The sequence below is a fragment of the Montipora capricornis genome, chromosome 2 (genome assembly GCF_036669925.1).
Source record: "Montipora capricornis isolate CH-2021 chromosome 2, ASM3666992v2, whole genome shotgun sequence".
Taxonomy (NCBI): domain Eukaryota; kingdom Metazoa; phylum Cnidaria; class Anthozoa; order Scleractinia; family Acroporidae; genus Montipora; species Montipora capricornis.
Window position 1 is genome coordinate 7,228,087 of NC_090884.1, and position 20,895 is coordinate 7,248,981.

A 20,895-nucleotide genomic window follows, 5' to 3' on the forward strand; every position below is an offset into this window, starting at 1 on the left:
CAAAAACCCCTCCTATTTCATTACGTGGGTGAAGAGAAGAAACTCAATTGTGTCAAATATGCGCAATATTGCAACAAACTAAATTTCAGGATCAAACCGTTTACATGAACAACCTTTTCCTTCAATAATGAAGCGCAAAATACACGACAAGCTTTCTTCAAATAATTCTTGGCTGTCACATTTCCAATTATTTTCTTTACCTGAAGACTGTGCAGAGTTGATCACAGATCCACTTAAGGTGTTCGATTTGTTCTCTGTCTCTGTTGAACCCATAAGTTACCAGAGAATTTTCCATTTGGTTTCAGTGTTCTACATAACAGCACACTTGGTAAAATATTAGAAATACAGCTCACTTTGATTTCGGCTCGACGGGCGATAGATTGTTGTCGAAGTCCATTACTCGTCGCTTTTAAGATTCCAGGTGTTTGTTTTTCATCGCCTGCCTAGTTTATCCAACTGACTTTCCATTATTGAGCTCCATAAGGGTATATTTTGTTTAAGGATCCACTAAAACGCCATTCGCGTTACATGACTTTCGACGCCATTGCAGGTTAAGTTAATGATTCCACTGTGTCCACCAAAGAAATCTACGCATTTCCACCACCCTCTCGATCCAAAGAAAATACACGCAGAATGCTCTATGCACAAAGACACCACTTACCAGGGGAGTGACAGGCAAGACTTTTACCGACAAGGCAAATAAAAATAAAGGGGAAAATCTACCCATTTTCCGACTGGGATTGCCATACGGCAACCCAGTAATAAAAATTAAAAGTTCTGAAAACAATACGATGTATTTGGGACAATTTCGGAGAATAAATAAAGTGGAAAAGTGTGTTGAGGTAATACGCACTTTAAATTCCGTATTGTTGCGTGTGCTGTGTCAGTGGGGAGAAAACTAGCAGACTGCTTCCGCAAACATCTTGTTTGTTTATCTGTTTATTTATTTATTTTTTGCTTATTTATTGACTTATTCATTATCATTATTGTTTATCCCTTCATTCACTCCTTCATTCGTTCATTTATTCATTTATTCATTCATTCTTTCGTTTGTTCGTTCGTTCGTTCGTTCATCGAGATTTACCTGTAATTGTAATTCTCGACAACTGGACAATTTGTATTAAATGTTTGTGCATCCCACGGATACGCCCTTATAGGGGCCTTGTTATTTTTTGTTGTTGTTTTTTAATTTACAATTTTGATTTTCGAATTCGAGGCTTGGTGGTAAAATTACCTAGTCAGGGGTCATAATAGGCTCGATTACAAGCCGCTGTTTCGGGAAATGAGCCAGCGCTCACTCCCGAAACAAGGCTGGACTGAGGTGAGCCATTGTCAATCTCCGCCAATCAGAAACTCGCCTTCACAAATCGGTCTGGCATAATTATATTTTTTGGCTACGAAGGTAAACTTTGACCCCGCAGGTTCGAGGTTTACAGTGCTTTTAAGGTAGGAAACATCCAAGACTTCGACAACGAAAAGTGTTCGAGAAACTGGAGAAAGGAGATTGTGTCGTTTTCTACCGCCTGAGTTTGGCAACTTCACTGATTTTCCAGTTGGAGCCTAGGTCAAAATACGGCTTTCAAATCCACTGCTATTGCAATTTTCTCCTCAGACTTCGGTAATGTAAGAGCAAAGGCTTAACTGCAGAATACCCAGCCACCCGAACTATATTCCACGAAGCCGGCTATACGCGGTATGCGGTACTCAGAAATGGGAATGCACAATACTGTAGAATACCCCGCCACTTGAACTAAATTCCAAATGAACTAAATTTCAAAAAGGCGCGGCAATGCTATATGTGCTTGCTACGCGGTACGCCGTTACATTACTCGTTCTTAAAGCGTCAAAGCTTAAGTAATTTGACAGACAAGAGACTGTGGTACTGTGGACTCGGAAGAGCGTCACCAGTATTAACAACGTGAAAACCTTCAGCCTCACAAGCAAGACGCATACGGAGAATTGTCTGTTTCTCGTTCTAAAGGTTGATATCATAAAAGCACTTCATCGGATTTATTGACGGCACGAACTTCTTTCATAATCATCCTTTTCCAATTTCCAGTTTTAATTTCATATTTACAAATTTTATGTTGGTTACATGATTAAATACATCAATTCTATGGAGAGATAACTCTACTATGGATCACTATGAAGTCTGTTGCCGCCATCCCTTTCAAAAACCAATTACAAAATATAAAGCAATTTTAACGGTCAAATAAAATAGTCAGTAAAGCATTTCCTGGAATCTTGCTCAATACCTCCGAAAACCCATTGGACTTCAACAACGTGTCCACGATGATATTTTCGTTTCCCTATTTTCGACTCATTGATCCGCACAACTTTTCCATTCTCCGATTTTCCCGATTATACCACTCTTCCGATTCTACGATTATTCCTATTCTCTAAGTTCAATACCCCTCCCCCTAGAATATGGTAGTAAGGAAAGAAGCGGCTGCGCGACTGCGCGGCTGCGCGGCTACGCAGTGGTCATTAACGAGATCTTGTGCTGAATATAGCATTCGTTTCAGTGATTAGGCCTAAGCACTCTTTTAAAATTTTAGCTTTCATTTTACGGTTCGGTTAACTAGACTTTTTAACAAGATCATGTGAAGAATATAGCACTCGTTTCCTGATTAACTATAAACGTTCGTTTCAGAAATTAGGCCTAAGAACTCTTTACAAATTTCCTTTCACGGTTCGCTTAAACTACGCTTTTTAACACGATCGTGTGATGGCCTAAGCGTTTGTTTCAGTGATTAGGCCTAAGCAATCTTTTAAATTTTTAGCTTTCAATTTACAGTTCGGTCAACCACACTTTTTACCGAGACCGTGTGAAGAATATAGCACTCGTTTACTGATTAAGCCTAATCACTCGTTTCAGTGATTAAGCCTAGTAAGCACTCGTTTGAAATTTTAGCTTTCATTTTATGGCTCGGTTAACTACACTTTTTACCGAGACCTTGAGAAGCATAAAGGTGCAGGTCTTGACATTTAAATGTTCTATAGAATTCTAGAACTGTTCTAGTTAGAAGAGCTCTACAGTGATTATATGTGGCATGGGCATGGTGGTCGGCATGGCGGTAGGTCACTCATTTCGACGCTCCGGTTTTCTATGTTTTATCCTGAGTCTTCTTCTTCTATATCGTGGAATAACGATTTATCTGGGCCAACCCAAATGTTCCCGCGTTTAGCTGACGATTTCGACCTGGTTCTACGAGAGAATTCTGCAGCTTCAACGAACTTAAACTCCATCACAGCGTCTTGGGCTAGGCGCCATATTGTTTCACCAATCCTTCGTAAAGATTTTTCTTCGTCAAGAATCAGCCGAATTACCCTAACTCTGTTGCTAGTTACCAAATTATTCATGTCTAGTTGAGCGGCGACGTGAACCAGAATCATGGTCCAAATGGTTCCGAACATCACAATTCTACAGAACAGCAAAATTCCACTTGTCTTCAAACCTTTTACGGTAATGCACGAAGCATTGTCAACAAATCAAGCAAACTAGATTTAGCCATCGCCGCTCTGGGCTCTGATATAAGTGCTTTAACTGAAATTCATCTGGACAGCTCAATTCCTGATGGTGAAATCTTTCCTAGCAACTACTCGGTTTTTAGACGGGACCGAAAGCTCAATGAACGCCATGGGGCCGAGGTATTGATTGCTACGCGAGACCACATCAAAGCGGTTCCCCGTGACACTCCACAGAACGACCCAGAGTTCATTTTCGATTATCTTCTATTCTCATACAAATGCAAAGTCACTTTGGGAGTTTTTTATCGACCACCCAATACAGATCCTAGGCCTTTAGAAGACTTGCAAGCTGTTCTACGAAAGTTCTTGAAGAACGAGCTGATTCTTCTTGGCGATTTTAATCTTGCGGAGATTAATTGGTTGAATGATAGAGTTTTGCGGCAATCTGATATTTACACGCTCATGATGGACATTGTCCAAGACAATTTCCTGACACAATTAATAAATGCACCTACCAGAGACTCGAACATCCTAGATTTGGTTCTCACTACTTCGCCCGACCTGGTAAACCATTTGTTTATCGGAGAACCCCTTTCAGATCATAACTCTATCTCTTTCTTGTTATCTGGTACACCTTACGTCAAGCGCAAATCACAGAAGCTGTTGTACTGCTATGGTAAAGCCGACTGAGATCACCTAAGATCACTGTTATCCTACATTCCATGGCATTCCATGGCATTGTGCCTTCTTCTTAAAGGTGCAGATATTGTCATTAGAAGATAGAATTCGTCTATAGTTACCTTCTATTTTAGAGTTTTTTAAAAAAGACTGAGGGCATGTCTCTAAGTCTAGAAATCTGTAGCTAAAAGGTTCAAGAACCTCTAAAATCAACACGCGATGTAGAATGCTAGAACGGTAGAGGGCTTCTAAAATCTCTAAAAGTTCTAAAGTTCTAGAATATCTATGGTCCATGTTGCGAGTCTAAAATTTCTAAAGCTCTAGAATATGTAAGGTCTTTGAGGGGTTCTAAAATCTCTACAATCTCTAACGTTTTAGAATATGAAACGATCCCTTTGGGGCTTCTAAAATCTCTAAAAGTTCTGAAGTTCTAGAATATCTATGGTTCATGTTGAGAGTCTAAAATTTCTAAAGCTCTAGGATATGTAAGGTCTTTGAGTGGTTCTCAAATCTCTAAAATCTTTAAAGTTCTAGAATATCAAACGATTCCTTTGGGGTTTCTAAAATCTCTAAAAGTTCTAAAGTTCTAGAATAGCTATGGTCCATGTTGCGAGTCTAAAATTTCTAAAGCTCTAGAATATGTAAGGTCTCTTGGGGTTCTAAAATCTCTAAAGTTCTAGAATATCCAACGAACACTTTGGGGCTTCTAAAATCGCTAAAAGTTCTAAAGTTCTAAAATCAAATGATCACTTCAAATTGGCGCGTTTTCGCCACCTGAATAATTTGTTTTGTACGTTGTTGAAAACAAAAACTGGGTATGTCTCGGAAGTCTAGAAATCTATAGAAAAAAATGATCCCTTTGGGGTTAACCGAACCGTAAAATGAAAGATAAAATTTTAAAAGATTGCTTAGGCCTAATCACTGAAAAGAGCGCTTAGGCTTAAAGGCCTATGGTCCTGTAGAAACTCCAGTGTTTCTTTACAAAAGTTATGGGTCCGTACCGCTTTTTTGACGGGTCCGGACCCAAATTTTTCTGTAGTGTAAACGGCCTTTAAATCAGTAAACGAGTGCTATATTCATAACACTATCTCGTAAAGAGTGTGATTAACCGAACCGTAACAGGAAAGTTAAAATTTTAATGAAAGAACGAAACTAGTTAGGCTTCATCAGTAAACTAGTGCTATATTCCTCACACGATCTCGGTAAAAAGTGTAGTTAACCGAACCGTAAAATGAAAGCTAAAATCCTAATCACTTAAACGAGCGCTTAGGCTTAATCAGTAAACGAGTGCTATATTCTTCACACGACCTCGGAAAAAAGTGTAGTTAACCTAACCGTAAAATGAAAGCTAAAATTGTAAAAGAGTGCTTAGGCCTAATCACTGAAACGAGCGCTTAGGCTTAATCAGTAAACGAGTGCTATATTCATCACAGTATCTCGTAAAGAGTGTGATTAACGGAACCGTAACATGAAAGCTCAAATTTGAATGAAAGAACGAGACTAGTTAGAAGAGCTAGGGTTCGTTTGATATTCTAGAACTTGAGAGATTTTAGAGATTTTAGAACCCCCAAAAGACCTTACATATTGTAGAGCTTTAGAAATCTTAGACTCACAACATGGACCATGAATATTCTAGAACTGTAGAACGTTTAGAGATTTTAGAAGCCCCAAAGGGATCGTTTGATATTATCAGGTCATCTATAGCTATCTTCTATTTTAGAGTTATTTTAAAAAGACTGAGGGGCTTTGGCGCTTCTAAAATCTCTAAACGTTCTACAGTTCTAGAATATCCATGGTCCATGTTATGAGTCAAAGATTTCTAAAGCTCTAGAATATGTAAGGTCTTTTGGGAGTTCTAAAATCTCTAAAATCTCTAAAGTTCTAAAATATCAAACGATCCCTGGCTCTTTTAAATAGAACAGTTCTAGAATGCTATAGAAGTTTCTAATGTCAAGACCTGCACCTTTATGATAATTGGGCTTGCTGGAAAGATCTGTTATTTACAGCAGTCGATGAGTGTATTCCCAAACGCAAGAATAGAAGGAGATTCAACGCCCCCTGGATTACCAAGAAACTCATTGTTTTGTGCAAAAAGAAGAAATCATTGTATAATAGAGCGCGCACAAGTAACACAACTGCTATTTGGGAAAAATATCGGCAACTCAATAATTCTGTCAAGAAACTTTGTAACACAGCTCGGTGGTCGTATATAAAGAAACTAGATCTTGATCTGCAGGAAAACGACAACCCGAAACCTTTCTGGAATTTTGTCAAGTCCAAAAGAAGAGGTACTAATAACCTTATCTCTCTGAAGGTAGATGGATCTGTTCTGACGGACGACTCCAGTATTGCTGAAAGTATGAACTCGTATATTTCCTCAGTGTTTACCACCGAAGATTATTTAAATTTTCCAACACAGGATTGTATTTTTGACAAGAAGCTTGCGAACGTTGATTGTTCTGTTAATGAGGTCAAACGACACCTTTTAAAACTCAAGCCCAACAAGTCCCCTGGGCCTGACCATATCTCTCCCTGCATTTTAAAATCGTGTGCACCAGAGTTAGCACCCTCGTTGACGTATATGGTAAACAAATCGTTCTCTGTTGGCCTTCTACCTGATGAATGGAAACATGCAGATATCAAACCTCTACATAAGAAACGTTCTAAATCTTCGAGAGAAAATTACCGTCCATTTTCCCTTACTTCAATTGCTTGTAAAATAGATTAAAAAATTGTCTTTGATAGGATGATTAAGTTCTGGCGTGAAATTGACCTTATCAACAGCAACCAATTCGGCTTTTTGAGAGGAAGATCCACTGCAACTCAATTATTATCAACCTTTAATGATTGGGCGAACTCTCGAAATTTATCCATATCTACTGTTGTCGTCTTTCTTGATCTTTCTAAAGCCTTTGACATCGTTCCTCGTGAGCGTCTGCTTTTAAAATTGAAAAGTAACGGAATTCACGGTTCTTTATTCAACTGGCTCAGACATTTTCTGGTGGGACGCAAACAACGCGTAGTCGTTAGGGGATCTTGTTGTGACTGGTCGTGTGTTACCTCCGGAACTCCACAGGGGACCATCCTTGGGCCTTTATTGTTCCTCCTATACATCAATGACATAACTGAATGCATATAGATCTACAGAGAGATAAGTGACCCGATTACAGACTGCCAGATACTTCAGGAAGATCTCAACAGCGAGTGGGCTCGTAAATGGCAGCTTCGTTTCAACGCGGATAAATGTGAATCTATGCGAATTCAGAAAGATGTTAAGGTGGGATCGTAGAATAGGAAGAATCGTAAGTATTGAATCGGATAATTACACTTCACCGATCCTAATCCACTTACCGCGCGTACCGCGTAGCCAGCTACTTAAGATAGTTTGCCATCTTCAATTTAATTCTCTCGAATCCGCGTACTGCGTAGCCAGCTACTTAAGATACTTTGCCATCTTGACTTTAATTCTTTCCGCGTACCGCGTAGCCAGCTACTTAAGATACTTTGCCATCTTGACTTTAATTCTTTCCGCGTACCGCGTAGCCAGCTACTTAAGATACTTTGCCATCTTGACTTTAATTGTTTCCGCGTACCGCGTACCACGTAGCCAGCTACTTAAGACACTCGATGTGGCGGGGTATTCTGCAGTTGCTCCAGAGCAAATAAAATTCCTCAAGATGGTGGCAAAACGAGGGGGCCAATATGGTCGACCGAGAGTTAAAGCGGCCGAAGATTTTGTTGATGATTCGCCGGTTAAATTCAAACTCACATTGATCACATAACCACAAACTCAAGCTCGTATCATCTGGGAACTTTTTTTTGACTCGAAGACACTTTTTGCAAAACCTTGTTCTAAAATGACGACGGTATGGCGTTTTGTCCGCCAAAATGACGCTGGTTTGCGCGGGCTCACTGTTGCCCAATGAGAAAATCTCCTAATCGTAGTCGTTCTCGTCCTAGAATCTAAAGTTCTATTACATTTTTCATCACGGTTAGTGAAACAACGGGACGCGGTACATGAATTTTGCAAATTAAAGAAGAGACTGAGATCCTAGGGGGGAAAATTGTTACGCTGGCATGTAGTGGACTCAACTGATTCTTTTACATTTTATAATTTTATATCATTTTATTTTTCATTTTATTGAAATTGTTCGCATCGTCTTTAGAACCAAATTTATGCTTTGGAGCTGGTAAAGCTCTAAAGTACCCTTATCTCACAAGATAAATGTGTGGGTTCATGCTCTTTAATTTGTTTCCCATTTGAAACCAGGAATAGCAGGGTCATTCCAGCTCAACTTGAAAGACGCTCATAAATCCAAAGCATATAAGATACAGGAACACGACGATTCTGGCATCTTTCGAGCAAACTACGATGTCCTATCTTCCAATGATACCCATGCTTACATTCGCCGTACCTGGACAAACCGCGACTACACAAAATTTGCCGATGGCACACCAGCAAAAGGACACCACAAAGTGCAGTCGGAGCACAGCACGTACGTTCATTTAGAAGCTGGAAAAGTGAAACAAGTTCACCGATCTACAAAAGCATCTTTCAGGCCGGCCAATGGTCATCCTAGAGCGGACCATTTTGAAAGCTTTCAACGTCAAGACCAAGATATTGAGATGTCCACGAGTGGCTACAGCAAGTTAACATTGCGATCTTGTTCGAAGCCTAAAAACGGACGAACCAAGCGCTCAGCCATCGAGGAAGAGAATCTTAGTGCAGTACAATCACTCACTAGTGATAGTTTATTGTTCACGGAAACTGACAAGATACAGTGGTCCAAGATGGGTGGAGAGAAAACAGAGAGAGTAAGGCCTCTTTATGTCGTGCTGCGATGCTTTACTGACAAGGGCATGAAAGAACGTGATATTGGTGATTGTTCTAATGAGTTGCACCGTATGGTTAAAGATGACGAGGGTACCTTTCACACGATCGTGAGACTCGTTCAGGATCGCTGTCATCAAAACCTGACCTCTTGGGCAGTATATATAGCTGCACTTGCAGGATATGGCGAGTACGAAGCGCAGAATGCCTTAGCACAAGCGGTGACGGAAGAATATCCAAGATCTCTTACCAAGGAAGAGTATGAAGCCCTGTTGATTGGAATTTTCTATTTACCGGAAGGTCCTCTCCACATGAGGCTTTTTGATGCACTGTCTCAGCTGATGACCAAGGAGGAAAAAGGAGATGAAGTAACAGCTACTGCGATGCTGGTGTTGAGTGGTCTGACTGCGAGAGCGAAAAGTGCGGGATACAACGAATCGCTTTGCGACTCTGTTGCTCAGATGGTGCACAATAGTTACCAGAATAAATCAAGTCTTTACCATCCTGAAAGTGAGGCACACCAGACACAGTTGCGAGACCACATCTGGGCGTTCGGGAATCTTGGCCATCTTTCTGGACTTCCACTTGTCCTAGAACATATTAACCACGATAACTCTGGTATCCGATCGGCGGTGATTACAGCCATGAGAAAGCTCCCAGCAGAGCTGACTAATCAGCACTTGATGCGCGCGCTACACGCTGACGATCATAATGATGTGAAAGCAGCAGTTGTCAATATTTTCGTGGAGCGACACCAGCATCTCAGCGATTCAGTGGTTCAGGGTTTGGAACATGCCATGGCGGCTGCCTCTGAGAATGGAACCTTGGATTCGTCGATAAACGAGTTTTTGGAGAACCATGGTGACCATCCTAAGGCAATCTACCTTCGCAAAAAACGTGGCATCATCCATCGCCAAAAACGTGCCCTTTTCCCTTTTCTCCGTCCAAGAGAGTTCTCTCTTGGTCGTACAAAGCGGTGGGTTAAGATATTTGGTGGAAAATGGCTCGGAGCAGAATCAATCATACAGTTCTTGAACCAAGTTAGCCTGAGGATCGGCATCTTTGGTGGAAAATTTGAGGTGAATCTGGACAACTTCGCAAATATTCGAGCTCATATTCTCAAGTTCGGTTTCAATGTTGTTAGAGGAAAGGCGGTTTTTAGGGCAGCGGCTAGTTTTAAGAACGATTTCCCCAAGGATCTAATTCATGCCATTGCGGATGCTGGAGACGAGTTGCTGAGGCAGTTTGATAGCATCACAACCATAATTGCAGAACAAATTAATAAATTCAAAGACAAACTTGCTGGGTATCTACCGTTGTACTTTGACAAATTCAAAGACTTTGTCAACAAACTGGTTGAGTTTGTTCGGAACCTAGTTCAGCCACTCCGACCAATAAACCTTATAAATAAAGTTATCCAGTTGGCCAAAGATGTACTGAACCGAGTCAAGGATTGGGAATGGCTTATAAACAAAACACATAAAATTAAACTAACTTTAGGAAGACTGACTGGTGTGGATGACATCTTTAACAAAGTCATAGGAGCACTCGACAAAATTTGCAGTGTTGTTGGAAACATAACCAAGTACATGCCCAACAATCTTCCTGGAGGCTTTAACATAAGGCATCTGTTAAACAGTCTTCGCTCGGCGTCCACAGATCTTTACCTGGATAAAATCAGAGAATACTTCAATTCCTTGGGTGTGTCCATACCTGGCGGATTCCTTCGGCAATTTTCATTCAAGTTTTCCATCCGCTTTTCATTATCACTGCAGTCTTTTCAGAAAGTAAGTCTGAATTTGATGCGATTTGCAAATCGTTTCTTGGACATCTCCATGCTGCTGGATTTTCTTGAAGGAATCCGATTTCCCAGGATGCAACTGGAAGATATGAACTCCCGCTTTCCACCTTACCAAGGAAACCTTTTTAACTTCGGTCTTCGTTTTGATTGGAGAGTAAGCTTAAGGTTCAACAACTTAAATATGAAATCACCTAACTTCCAGAATTTCCTTGCTCTTTTCAAAAAGCTGAGTAATTTTCTCAAACCGTTTAGTCTACCAGATTTCAACCTTGAGAAGTTCTTTCAAGAAATATTGCCTGGTAATAGCTTCGATCTAAGAGAATTGTTCAAAGGACTCCTGGGGGGTAGTGTCAACACGAATTCTACGAGTCCTTCAGAAATTTTACAAGACTTCTTAAAAGGCCTTGACCATCTGCTTGACTTCCATTTTAGAAACGTGTCTTCCATCAGTGATATTACTGATTTCTTCCACGAACTGGGACCTGCAGTAGAACAGTTTGCTAGAAAGAGTGTACAGCGCATTTGCAGCGTGTACGAGGTGGCTTTAAACTCCTCGCAAGAATTCAAAGAATTTGGAAACAACGTTGAAAAAAAGAGATTCAGGCACTCCAAATTGTTGAGAATTCAACACAAAATGCACTGACAGAACTACATAACTTCACAGTTCTTGTAGACAGCTTAATAGCTGAACTTGACCATACCTTCAGCTTGGAAGTGAAGGACATCATAGCTGGTTCTCTACAAGAGCTTACTGGGAAACTTAAAGATATACAGGACATGGCGGACGATGTCGTGGACTTTGCCCATGGAACAGCGTCAAAGGTCACTGGAGCGTGTACAAAAACGGCAAATGTCTCTGCGGACGTAATCGATAATGTCCAAGACAGGGCTCGTGAAGCCGTCATTGAGCTGGCATCTTTCATTGGACCTATGGCAACAAACATGAAAACGGTTGGAGCCCAAATGAAGTCTGCAGTCACCAATGTCGAAATATGGTACAAGGAAAACCTAGCAGCTCGTGTAGGGAAGATATCTCGTGTGGCCCAAATCATCTCTGACTTTTTGTCAATCTTAAACACCAAAAAAGGAAAAGGGTTCCTTGGAGCCGTTCGAGAGATTGCTACTCGCATCAATGAAGTCCTTAAGCAACTGAAAAATCTTCCTGAGTACGCAAAGAAAGCAAGGAAAATTGCTGATGATTTTATCAATTTTTCGGACAGCGCTGAAAATTACAAAAGTGAAGTTCAGAAGCTTGATTTGGGGCAGCATTTAGGAGATGACTTTGACCAACGTATACGAGATGTTTGCAATGAGTTCAAAACGATTGCCACAGAAACGCTGAGCAAAATTGGAAGTTATAACATCGTAGAAGAGGTAAACGCCTTTTTCAGAACTGAAGCAGATAAATTTGCCAACAAAGCCCGTTCAAAATTTCGAAGAATCAAAGAGCCGATCACAGAGATACAAAGAGAACTAAGAAACATCCAGTCCATTGTGCGTGAAGTGATTGCAATTTTAACTGATCTGAAGCCCTGCACAAACAATTTCTTGCCTATATTATAAACTGTTGGAAAGCTGCCTGATTGCGATCGAGGGAAGAAAATATGCCGTTGTAGTTTCAAGCCTTGCATACATAGATCTCTTTTTGTCGGTAAAGACACGATTAATCAGTACACGGAACTCATGAAGCAAGTCAAACTTCTTTATGATATGGTTCCTGAAACCTGGAAAAATTTTAAGATACAGAAGTGTGTCAAGGGTGGAAGTTGTATTTCCAAAGTCTTCATAGATCAAGCAAAGGCTTTGAAAGACAAAGTTGATTTCCTCATGAGTACTTTCCAAGAAGCCAGTGGATATACTGATATGCTTGGAACATGTGAAGAAGGAGTGAGCAATATTACAGCTGTCATCGACACTGTGAAGCTTCTTATTGGTCAAGCTCGAACCTTTTCTCTCAAAGATGATGTCAAAAAGGTAAAGGCAGTTTTTCAAAAGATCACCGGTCGCAAGCTTGACGACAACGAAGAAGATGCAGGAAGCGGTATTCAAAAGAGGTCGATAGAGGATGGCAAAGAGCACATAGAGAGAATAGTTGATTATATCCAACAAGCCAAAGAAATCAAAGAGAAAATGGAAGATTTGCTTGAGAATACTTTCAAGGCCATGAAAAGTGTTTACGATGACACCGTTGTAGAACTCAATCGAACCCTTAAGGATGTGAGGACCAAACTTCAATTGTATTATGAACTGTGGCAAAAAACAAAGAACATCGATCACGCCTTACAGGCCTTAAATGCCATTACCCAGACTGCTTTGCAGTATGCCGATGAGCTAAAAGACGTGACCAAATCATTTGCCGATCCTGTTGTCAATCTGCTCGATGAGACTGGAGAGCTCAGTGATGTTGTGGAACCGTTCCTTAATAAATATGTTTCCAAGTTCATCGACATTGTCTCTAAAGTTAATGGATTCTTGGATAAAGTTACTGACTTCCTAAATAAGCTTCAGCTGCGCCAGCGTGGCCTTGACCTGACGAAATACAAGCCTTGGCATGAGATACCTTACTGCTCTGAAGAAGTCTGTCTGAGATCGATTAGACGATCATCATCCCTTTATTTGGATATCATCTTTACTTGGAAGTTTCCACATCTTGATGATCTGTCGTCCATGCCAAAGAGCGGACGCTGGCTAACATCAGGACTCTTTGATGACTATAAAGTAGAGGGGATATCTAAGCTTTCTGATAAAGAAGTAGTTCTTGGGATGCACGGTGTTTCAAGCAACAAAGGCAGAGCATCACTGCTCGTAGTGACTAACTTTGCGTCTGGTGTCAAGAAGATAATTCAGCTTGGAAGCCAAGGTGCTCCATTTGCAGTGAAGATTGGTGGTGTCGCTGTTGCTCGGGATTACGTTTGGATTAGTGACAGTGAATCAAATAATATCCATTCAGTTAGGAAATCTAGGATAACAAACACTTTCGCAACGCAGACACCTTCTTGGGTTGGAATTTCAAATACCGTGTCTGTAGAAGGCAAAGCAACTTCCGTTTCATATGACGAGCCAAGCAATGTCTTGTGGGTAACAAACGGGGAAGGTGAAAGGGCTTACGGTTATAAACTCTCTACAAATGGGGATCTAGTATCGATTGGTCTTGCACCCGATAGAGTGATTCGCATTGGAAAGAATGCTCAAGGCATGGCGATTGTGAGACAACTCGGTGATGAATTCGCCTGCATATCAAAGTGCGCGATGGTTGCTGGGTTTCAATGTAAACTTGAGTTTCACGTTCTGACCAGTGACGAAACAGGAGAAGACACGTTACAAAGAGTGGTCCGAACCCCTTCTGGTTTGGAGTCTGTTAATAGCGTTGACAGTGAAGTAATTGCAGCTGCCTTCTCCAGTGGTACTTATTCCGAGAGAGAGAATATAGAACTCATGGGTGGTGACTTTGAAGACAGGTTCTTTTACCTAAGGTTGCCTATTCTGAACACCACATTTGGAATCCTCGAAAACTGCCTTTTCTTCCAAGTGATGAATGATTACGTCCTACGCCCACGAAAGCTGTTTCCTTTCGGAGATATGTTATGTGGCCATAACCGCAAACGAAGCATTTATCAGTTCCTTTTAGAATCCGATGTTTACTCTGATCAACTTGAGAGAGAGCATAGGAAGAACCGCATGCGTAGGGCGATTAAAGACCCAGGATCCTGCATGACGTTTCAAGGGAATTTATTAAGAGGATATCAGCAATTTATGCCAGAATTTTCTCAAACTGTAATAGTATTTGGTGTCCCGGTGAGACTTTTTGCAGGGGCTGGAGGGCATTATGTCGTGGATTACCATGGACACGTTTGTTTGCTTGACAAGTCTTTCAAACTCGGCCTTATTCCAGGTGCATGGGTCTCCGTTTATGCAGGCGCGGCCCTGTCTCTGCATATCGTTGAAGCTGGAATTACCATCGAGGCAAACATACTGGAAACATATTTAGTACCAGATCTGCAAATCAAGATAGACAAGTGGCCACTGAAGGCTTGCATCATGTTGAAACTTCGCATGACTCCTCTTCGTATTCGAATTTGGTTGTGGTATCGGTTGCGATTATGCCTTCAAATCGAGAAGTGCTGGTTGTTTGGATGCAGAATAAGGATCAGATGGTGCCCCAGGAAGACGCTCGCAGAGTGGTGGTGGTCAGCCAGAAGAATCGATAGGACACTGTTCACCAACTGTAAAGAGGATGTGGATAGGACACCTCCAACCGCGGATGGATCGTGCTCAGCAAGACAAGTGTCAGATAAAAAGTACTTTATCCAGTGGCATGGATTTCACGAAGATACAAAAATTAACAGCTATCATGTGAGAATCGGCTCTATTCAGGGTTCTGGTGATATCTTTTCTGCCTGGATTGATCCATCCTCAAGCCTTGTAGTCGAAGATCTTCCAATCATGCACGGTAGAAAGGTGTATGTCAGCGTGACGGCGAGAAATGACCGTAGAATGGACAGTCCTACGGTTAATTGCGAGGTTGTTGCTAGACGGAAAGGACCGCAGATACGCTATGTCTATGATGGTATTATTAAAGCCGAAGATTCCGATTATCAGTGGGATACATCCACTGTTGGTATGAATTTTCAACTTAGGAGCAATATCCAAGAAGTTGTTGCCGCAAAATGGGGCGTTTCCTCGAACACCCTATGTACTTTTGACGAAATTGAAGCAGACATTGTCTCAATGACTCCCATTGGAGATTCAACATCAATTCAGGTCTCTGGTTTGGATTTGAAACATGGTCACAAGTACTTCACGCGCCTGTTCTTAATGGACTCAATTGGGTTCAAGGCGGTGATGTGCAGTGATGGAATCTTGATTGATACAACACCGCCAATTCCGGGCCATTTTCAAGATGGCGCCGGGGAAGAAGATGCACATTACCTTCCTTCAATAAGGCGTGTCCGTGGAAAGTTTGAACACTTTACAGATCTAGAGACTCCAATTATAAAATACGAATGGAAGGTTGTTAATGTATCTGGGCCCGATATCACACCTTTTGTGGGGATTCCAATCACCCAACAGACGCCTCTAATGGATGGACTTTCTCTTGAAGCAGGAACTTCGTATAGGCTTGTACTTCGTGGAACTAATGCAGCTGGGCTGCAGGCAGTAGTTGTGACAAATGGCTTCATTCCAGACAATACACCGCCGATCTGTGTGGGAAATGTTCTTGATGTCCTGGATGAAACAGATCTATCTGATGTAGACTTTGTCAGAGATTTAAGCAATATTCAGTCGAAATGGAAGTGTTCCGACCGGGAAAGTAACATTCGTAAACAACTTGTGGGGGTTGGAACGTATCCAAGTGGAGATGATGTCCGGACGTTTACGTCCATTGAATTTTTAACACATAACGTAACACAGGATGGAGTGGTCTTTGTTAGTTTCACGGACATAAAGATACTACCCAGAGTACGATACCATGTGACAGTGAAGGTCATAAATGGAGCTAATTTGAAGAAAACTATCACCTCTGATGGTATTCTGGTTGACACAACCCCACCTACAGTGGCCGATCAATACATTAAGGACGGCGCACAAGGAAGAGACAAGAATTTCACCAGTGACAGATTCACTTTTAGCGCTCACTGGGAGCAAGCCTTTTCTGATAAGGAGAGTGGTCTGGTAGAGTATCGTGTTGCTCTTGGCACCAGACCTGGGCTAACGGACATTATGAAGTTCCAATCTTTCGGTTCACAAACCAGCGCGATTCTATCAGGACTGTTCCTGACCAGTGGTCAACGTTTATTTGTTTCAGTTATGGGTTGTAATGGCGTTGGAATGTGCACACATGGAAGTAGCAATGGTGCCACTGTAGATTTTGTTCCTCCACATACTGGAGACATCGTTACTGGATTGAATGGCCCCCCTGTTTTGTACCAGTGGATTACTAAGGCGGTGTGGGCGCGATGGAATTGGTGTTCTGTAGATGAGAGAAGTGCCCCTGGAATTATTGATAAAAGCCAGTGTAGCAACGATAGCTTCTACGATATTCATAGCGGTGTGGCAAATTTTGGTATCTCGGTGTCATCTTTAAGGACTGATGATCTGGTTGCGCCATTTAAAACGGCGGGGAAGGTGCGATCTTCAGGACGCAACATTGCCTTGAACGATGGAGTATATTCAGTGGTTATTGAAGCAAAGGACAGAGCAGGAGTGGTTAGTCGCAGTTCATCACATCCATTTATTGTGGATAGCAGTCCCCCCTCCATTATCTACATTCAACATGGTCATTTTGGAGAGGCACAAGTATATTCCAACGCTCAATTTAGAGCTTTCAAGTCATATTTTGAAATTGAAGATGATCTTTCGAAGGTCGCATCATACAAAGTTGGTGTAGGAAGTTACGATGGTGCCGACGACGTTTTGAATTTTCAAACTATTTCGTTAAGCCAACCAGTGGTTTCGTTACGAGCCAACTGGACAGCATCCAATTCGACGCTCTTGGAGAACAATCGACGTTATTACATAACCGTTTGGGCGATGAACAAGGCCGGTCTTTTCAGTATCAAATCTTCTGCACCCCTTTTTTCCGACTCAGAGGCTCCTAAGGACGGAATAGTTTTGGATGGTTGGGGCTCGACAGATGCTAACTACCAAAGTTACACTGCTCTGTATCGTGCTCATTGGTATGGCTTTCGTGAATTTTCTGGAATTGCAACTGTTTACCTTGGTTTATCTAGTAAGCCGAAGTCGACTGCCTGTGATGTCAAAATGGAAGAACTCGTGTCATCAAACGCGGACTATCACGTCTTGTTCGGGTTAAACTTGACTTCTGGACACAAATATTACGCTTGTCTTAAGGTGGTTGACAGAGCAGGAAATGTTGCACTCGTACAATCCAGTGGGGTTGTGGTGGATTCCACTCCTCCACAGCCAGGTTCCGTAACTGATGGAAGACCAGGAGAGGATCTTGAAGTACAGATCGAAAGTTCTGTTCTTCGTGCTTCGTGGGTCAATTTCGCAGAACAAGAAACAAAAATTGCTTCCTATCGACTGGCATTTGGAACCTCTCCAGGTGGAAATGACGCTCAGGACTTTACAGAGGTTGGCCTCGTAAACACGGCTGCAAGCTCAAAGCTTAAAGTATCCCAACTGACTAGTGGCCAACGTTATTATGCAACAGTTATTGCTTATAATGTGTTGGGTATGCCGAGTGCTATGGTTTCCTCTGATGGTATCATAGTGGATTATTCTCCTCCCATGTTTCTGAAGCCGGTTCAAGATGGCGCTGATCCTGACAATGACCTCAATTTTACTTCCATTGGATATCTGTCAGCATCTTGGATCTGTGCCGATCCAGAAACGTTTCTCTATTTAGTTGAAGTTGCCTTTGGCCTGCAGCCTGGGAAATCAGATGTTATGAATTTTACGAAAGTGCCCGTCGACAGCAACTCCCTCACAATAAGATACCATCTTCGGTTGGGTTTTCGCTACTTTGCGACGGTCAGATGCACCAACAAAGTTGGACTGAAATCTGTCACATTTTCAGACGGTGTTGTTTTTGACACTACGCCACCTAATGCATCGTATGTGCGACACGGCGACTACCAAAGCTCGACTAGAAATGTGGCAGTCAGTTTTAAATTCGTTGACGTAGAAAGCTCTGTGCAGGAGTATAGAGTAAGACTTTGGGCTAGAAATGGATCCACTTCTTCAGCTGACATTTATGGATCATTTTCTTTCAACGGCAGTGTCACCACTGTGACATTACAATCAACAAAAAAACTGAAGAGCGGAGAAACTTACTTTGTAAATGTTACAGGTGTAAACGGAGTCTCTTTGGAGACAACGATGAAATCCGCTGGCTTTATGGTTGATGTTACTCCGCCAATATGTTCGTACATTTGGGGTGGAACAGGCAACTATCTACAAGTTGTTCAATACGCTCCAAGCTCCAGTAAACGAATAGTTTCCTGGATTTGTTTTGACCACGAATCTCCTATAGTTAGGTTTCGTTTTTCAGTTAAGAATGTGAACACGAAGGAGTACATTATTCCTTTTTATGCTTTGAAAACACGAGTGAACTCTTCTGGATCGGCAATCATAACAGGAAGAGGCCGGCAAACGGTAACATTCGAGGAAGGTCAGATGTATACGGTTGGTGTTGAGGTGCTCAACTCTGTTGGTCTTATGACAGTAAACTGGACAAATGGTGTGCTCATTGATAGCACCCCACCGGTGATAAACAACCTGAAACTAATATTTGACCCTAAAAATGATTCGTTAAAAGCTGAATGGACAGCTCGTGATGACGAGAGTGGCGTAAAGTCAGTAGCATGGGGACTAGGAACTCTGCCAGACAAGAGCGACATCAAAAACTTCACTTCGGTTCCACTCTTGGAAACCAGCTTACAGATCACCGATGTTTCCTTGAAACTCGGAAGAACCTATTTCTTTAGGCTGCTGGCAATTAATAACGCCGGTTTGCCGAGCACAACGTCTTCAAATGGTGTTGTCATTGATCGTACAGCGCCGAACCCTGGGGTCGTCTCTGCCCAATATGTTTTCCCACCGAATTACGACAGAAAGAAAAACGAGGTGCCAGGGTCAATGTTAGTCGTCACATGGACAGGCTTTACAGACTCCGAGAGTGGTGTTAAGAGTATTAGTTGGGCCGTGGGAGCTGATCCTCATGTTATGAAGGAAAATGCCGGAAACTTGTACGATGAGGTGGACACCAGTGATTCAGTAGGTGGCACACTTATAGAAAATCAAACTTTCATTGGAAACAAAACTTACTTTGTTTGCGTACGAGTTACAAATGGCGCTGGTCTTTACAGAACAGATTGTTCGCCTGGACTATTCATCGTATTAGGAAAATTCATCGCTGGTGTGGTTAGCGATGGCCCAGTTACATCCGCATTAGACATTGACTTTCAACTTGATGACAAAGCAATTTGGGCCCATTGGAATGGCTTTAAAGACCCAGTGTATGATATCTCAAGATACGATTGGTGCATCTGGGATCGGCCGCCCAATCCGTCTGGAACAGACTTGTGTAGATGGCCTAACAAAGAGGTAAACCATTTACGATTATCAGGCAATCGATTTCATAACCTGACTCTTGAGCATGGCAAAAAGTATTACGTTACTGTGAGAGCTGAGAACAGCCAAGGCGAACATGTTAGTTCCTCCTCGGACGGTGTCGTTGTCGACCGCACTCCACCTGGCGGCAAATCAATCCAAATTGCCCCGGCGACTGGCAAGGGAACCTTGTACGTAACCTCTCCGTCTGCCCCCGTGGTCACGTGGTCAGTAGACGACCCGGAAAGTGGCATGAGTCATTTCCTCATTGGTGTTGGAAGTTTTCCCTATGAAGACGATCTACTTGTGTTCCAAGAAATTGACAGACTTAGCCGTTCTCTAGATTTGGACCAAGTGAATTTTACTCTCCGAGAAGGACTTACTTTTTTTGTGACTGTTATTGGTGTAAACATGCTTGGTCTGAAGACCACTTTAACGTCGCGGCAAGTGGTGGTGGACTGGACGCCACCTATTTCTGGTGACGTGGTCGATGGGAACAGTACTTCTCTATTTAGTGGAGACTTCATTGATGCCGATTATCAAAGCGACCGCGGCTTCTTAGCAGCTCACTGGACGGGATTTCAAGATTTTGAAAGCAGTGTAGTCGAGTATAACTGGTGTATTGGTACAGCTCAAGGTAATTGATTTGCTATTTAATTTTTGGCTTTTTAGTCCGTTTTTATCCAAACACAAACAAAATTGCACGATTTGCTGAAAGATTCGGCTTATGTCTACAAATGAAGGCTAATTAGGTACTTGCATCGAGACAGATGTCACTTAAGTGTCAAGTGTCTTTCTCATTATTATACGTCAAAATTCTCAAATTTCAAATTTCAAATTTCATTTCAACGTTCATGCAGCTCTTCGGCAAAACATCCACCCAACATTTCTGGTTTTCGACTCTAACTCCAATTATGCGTTAGATATGGGAAAGTCTTTTTTTTAATTCCTGCTACACAAAGCCCTTATAATACACTTTTGAAATAGTAATTTGAATTTTTCTTGTTGTTACCTTATTCCATGTGCATTTGTTTTGCTT

The 20,895-nt window shown here is 41.8% G+C and overlaps 1 protein-coding gene across 1 annotated transcript in view; it reads left to right on the forward strand.

The window, feature by feature from the left end:
- LOC138033102 (uncharacterized) overlaps positions 1-20,895 on the forward strand; it is a 72,346-nt gene that overhangs the window by 23,678 nt on the left and 27,773 nt on the right. Inside the window, 2 exon segments of the mRNA XM_068880866.1 lie at positions 8,420-11,374; positions 11,377-20,493. Of these exon segments, the coding sequence (XP_068736967.1) occupies positions 8,420-11,374; positions 11,377-20,493 (12,072 nt within the window).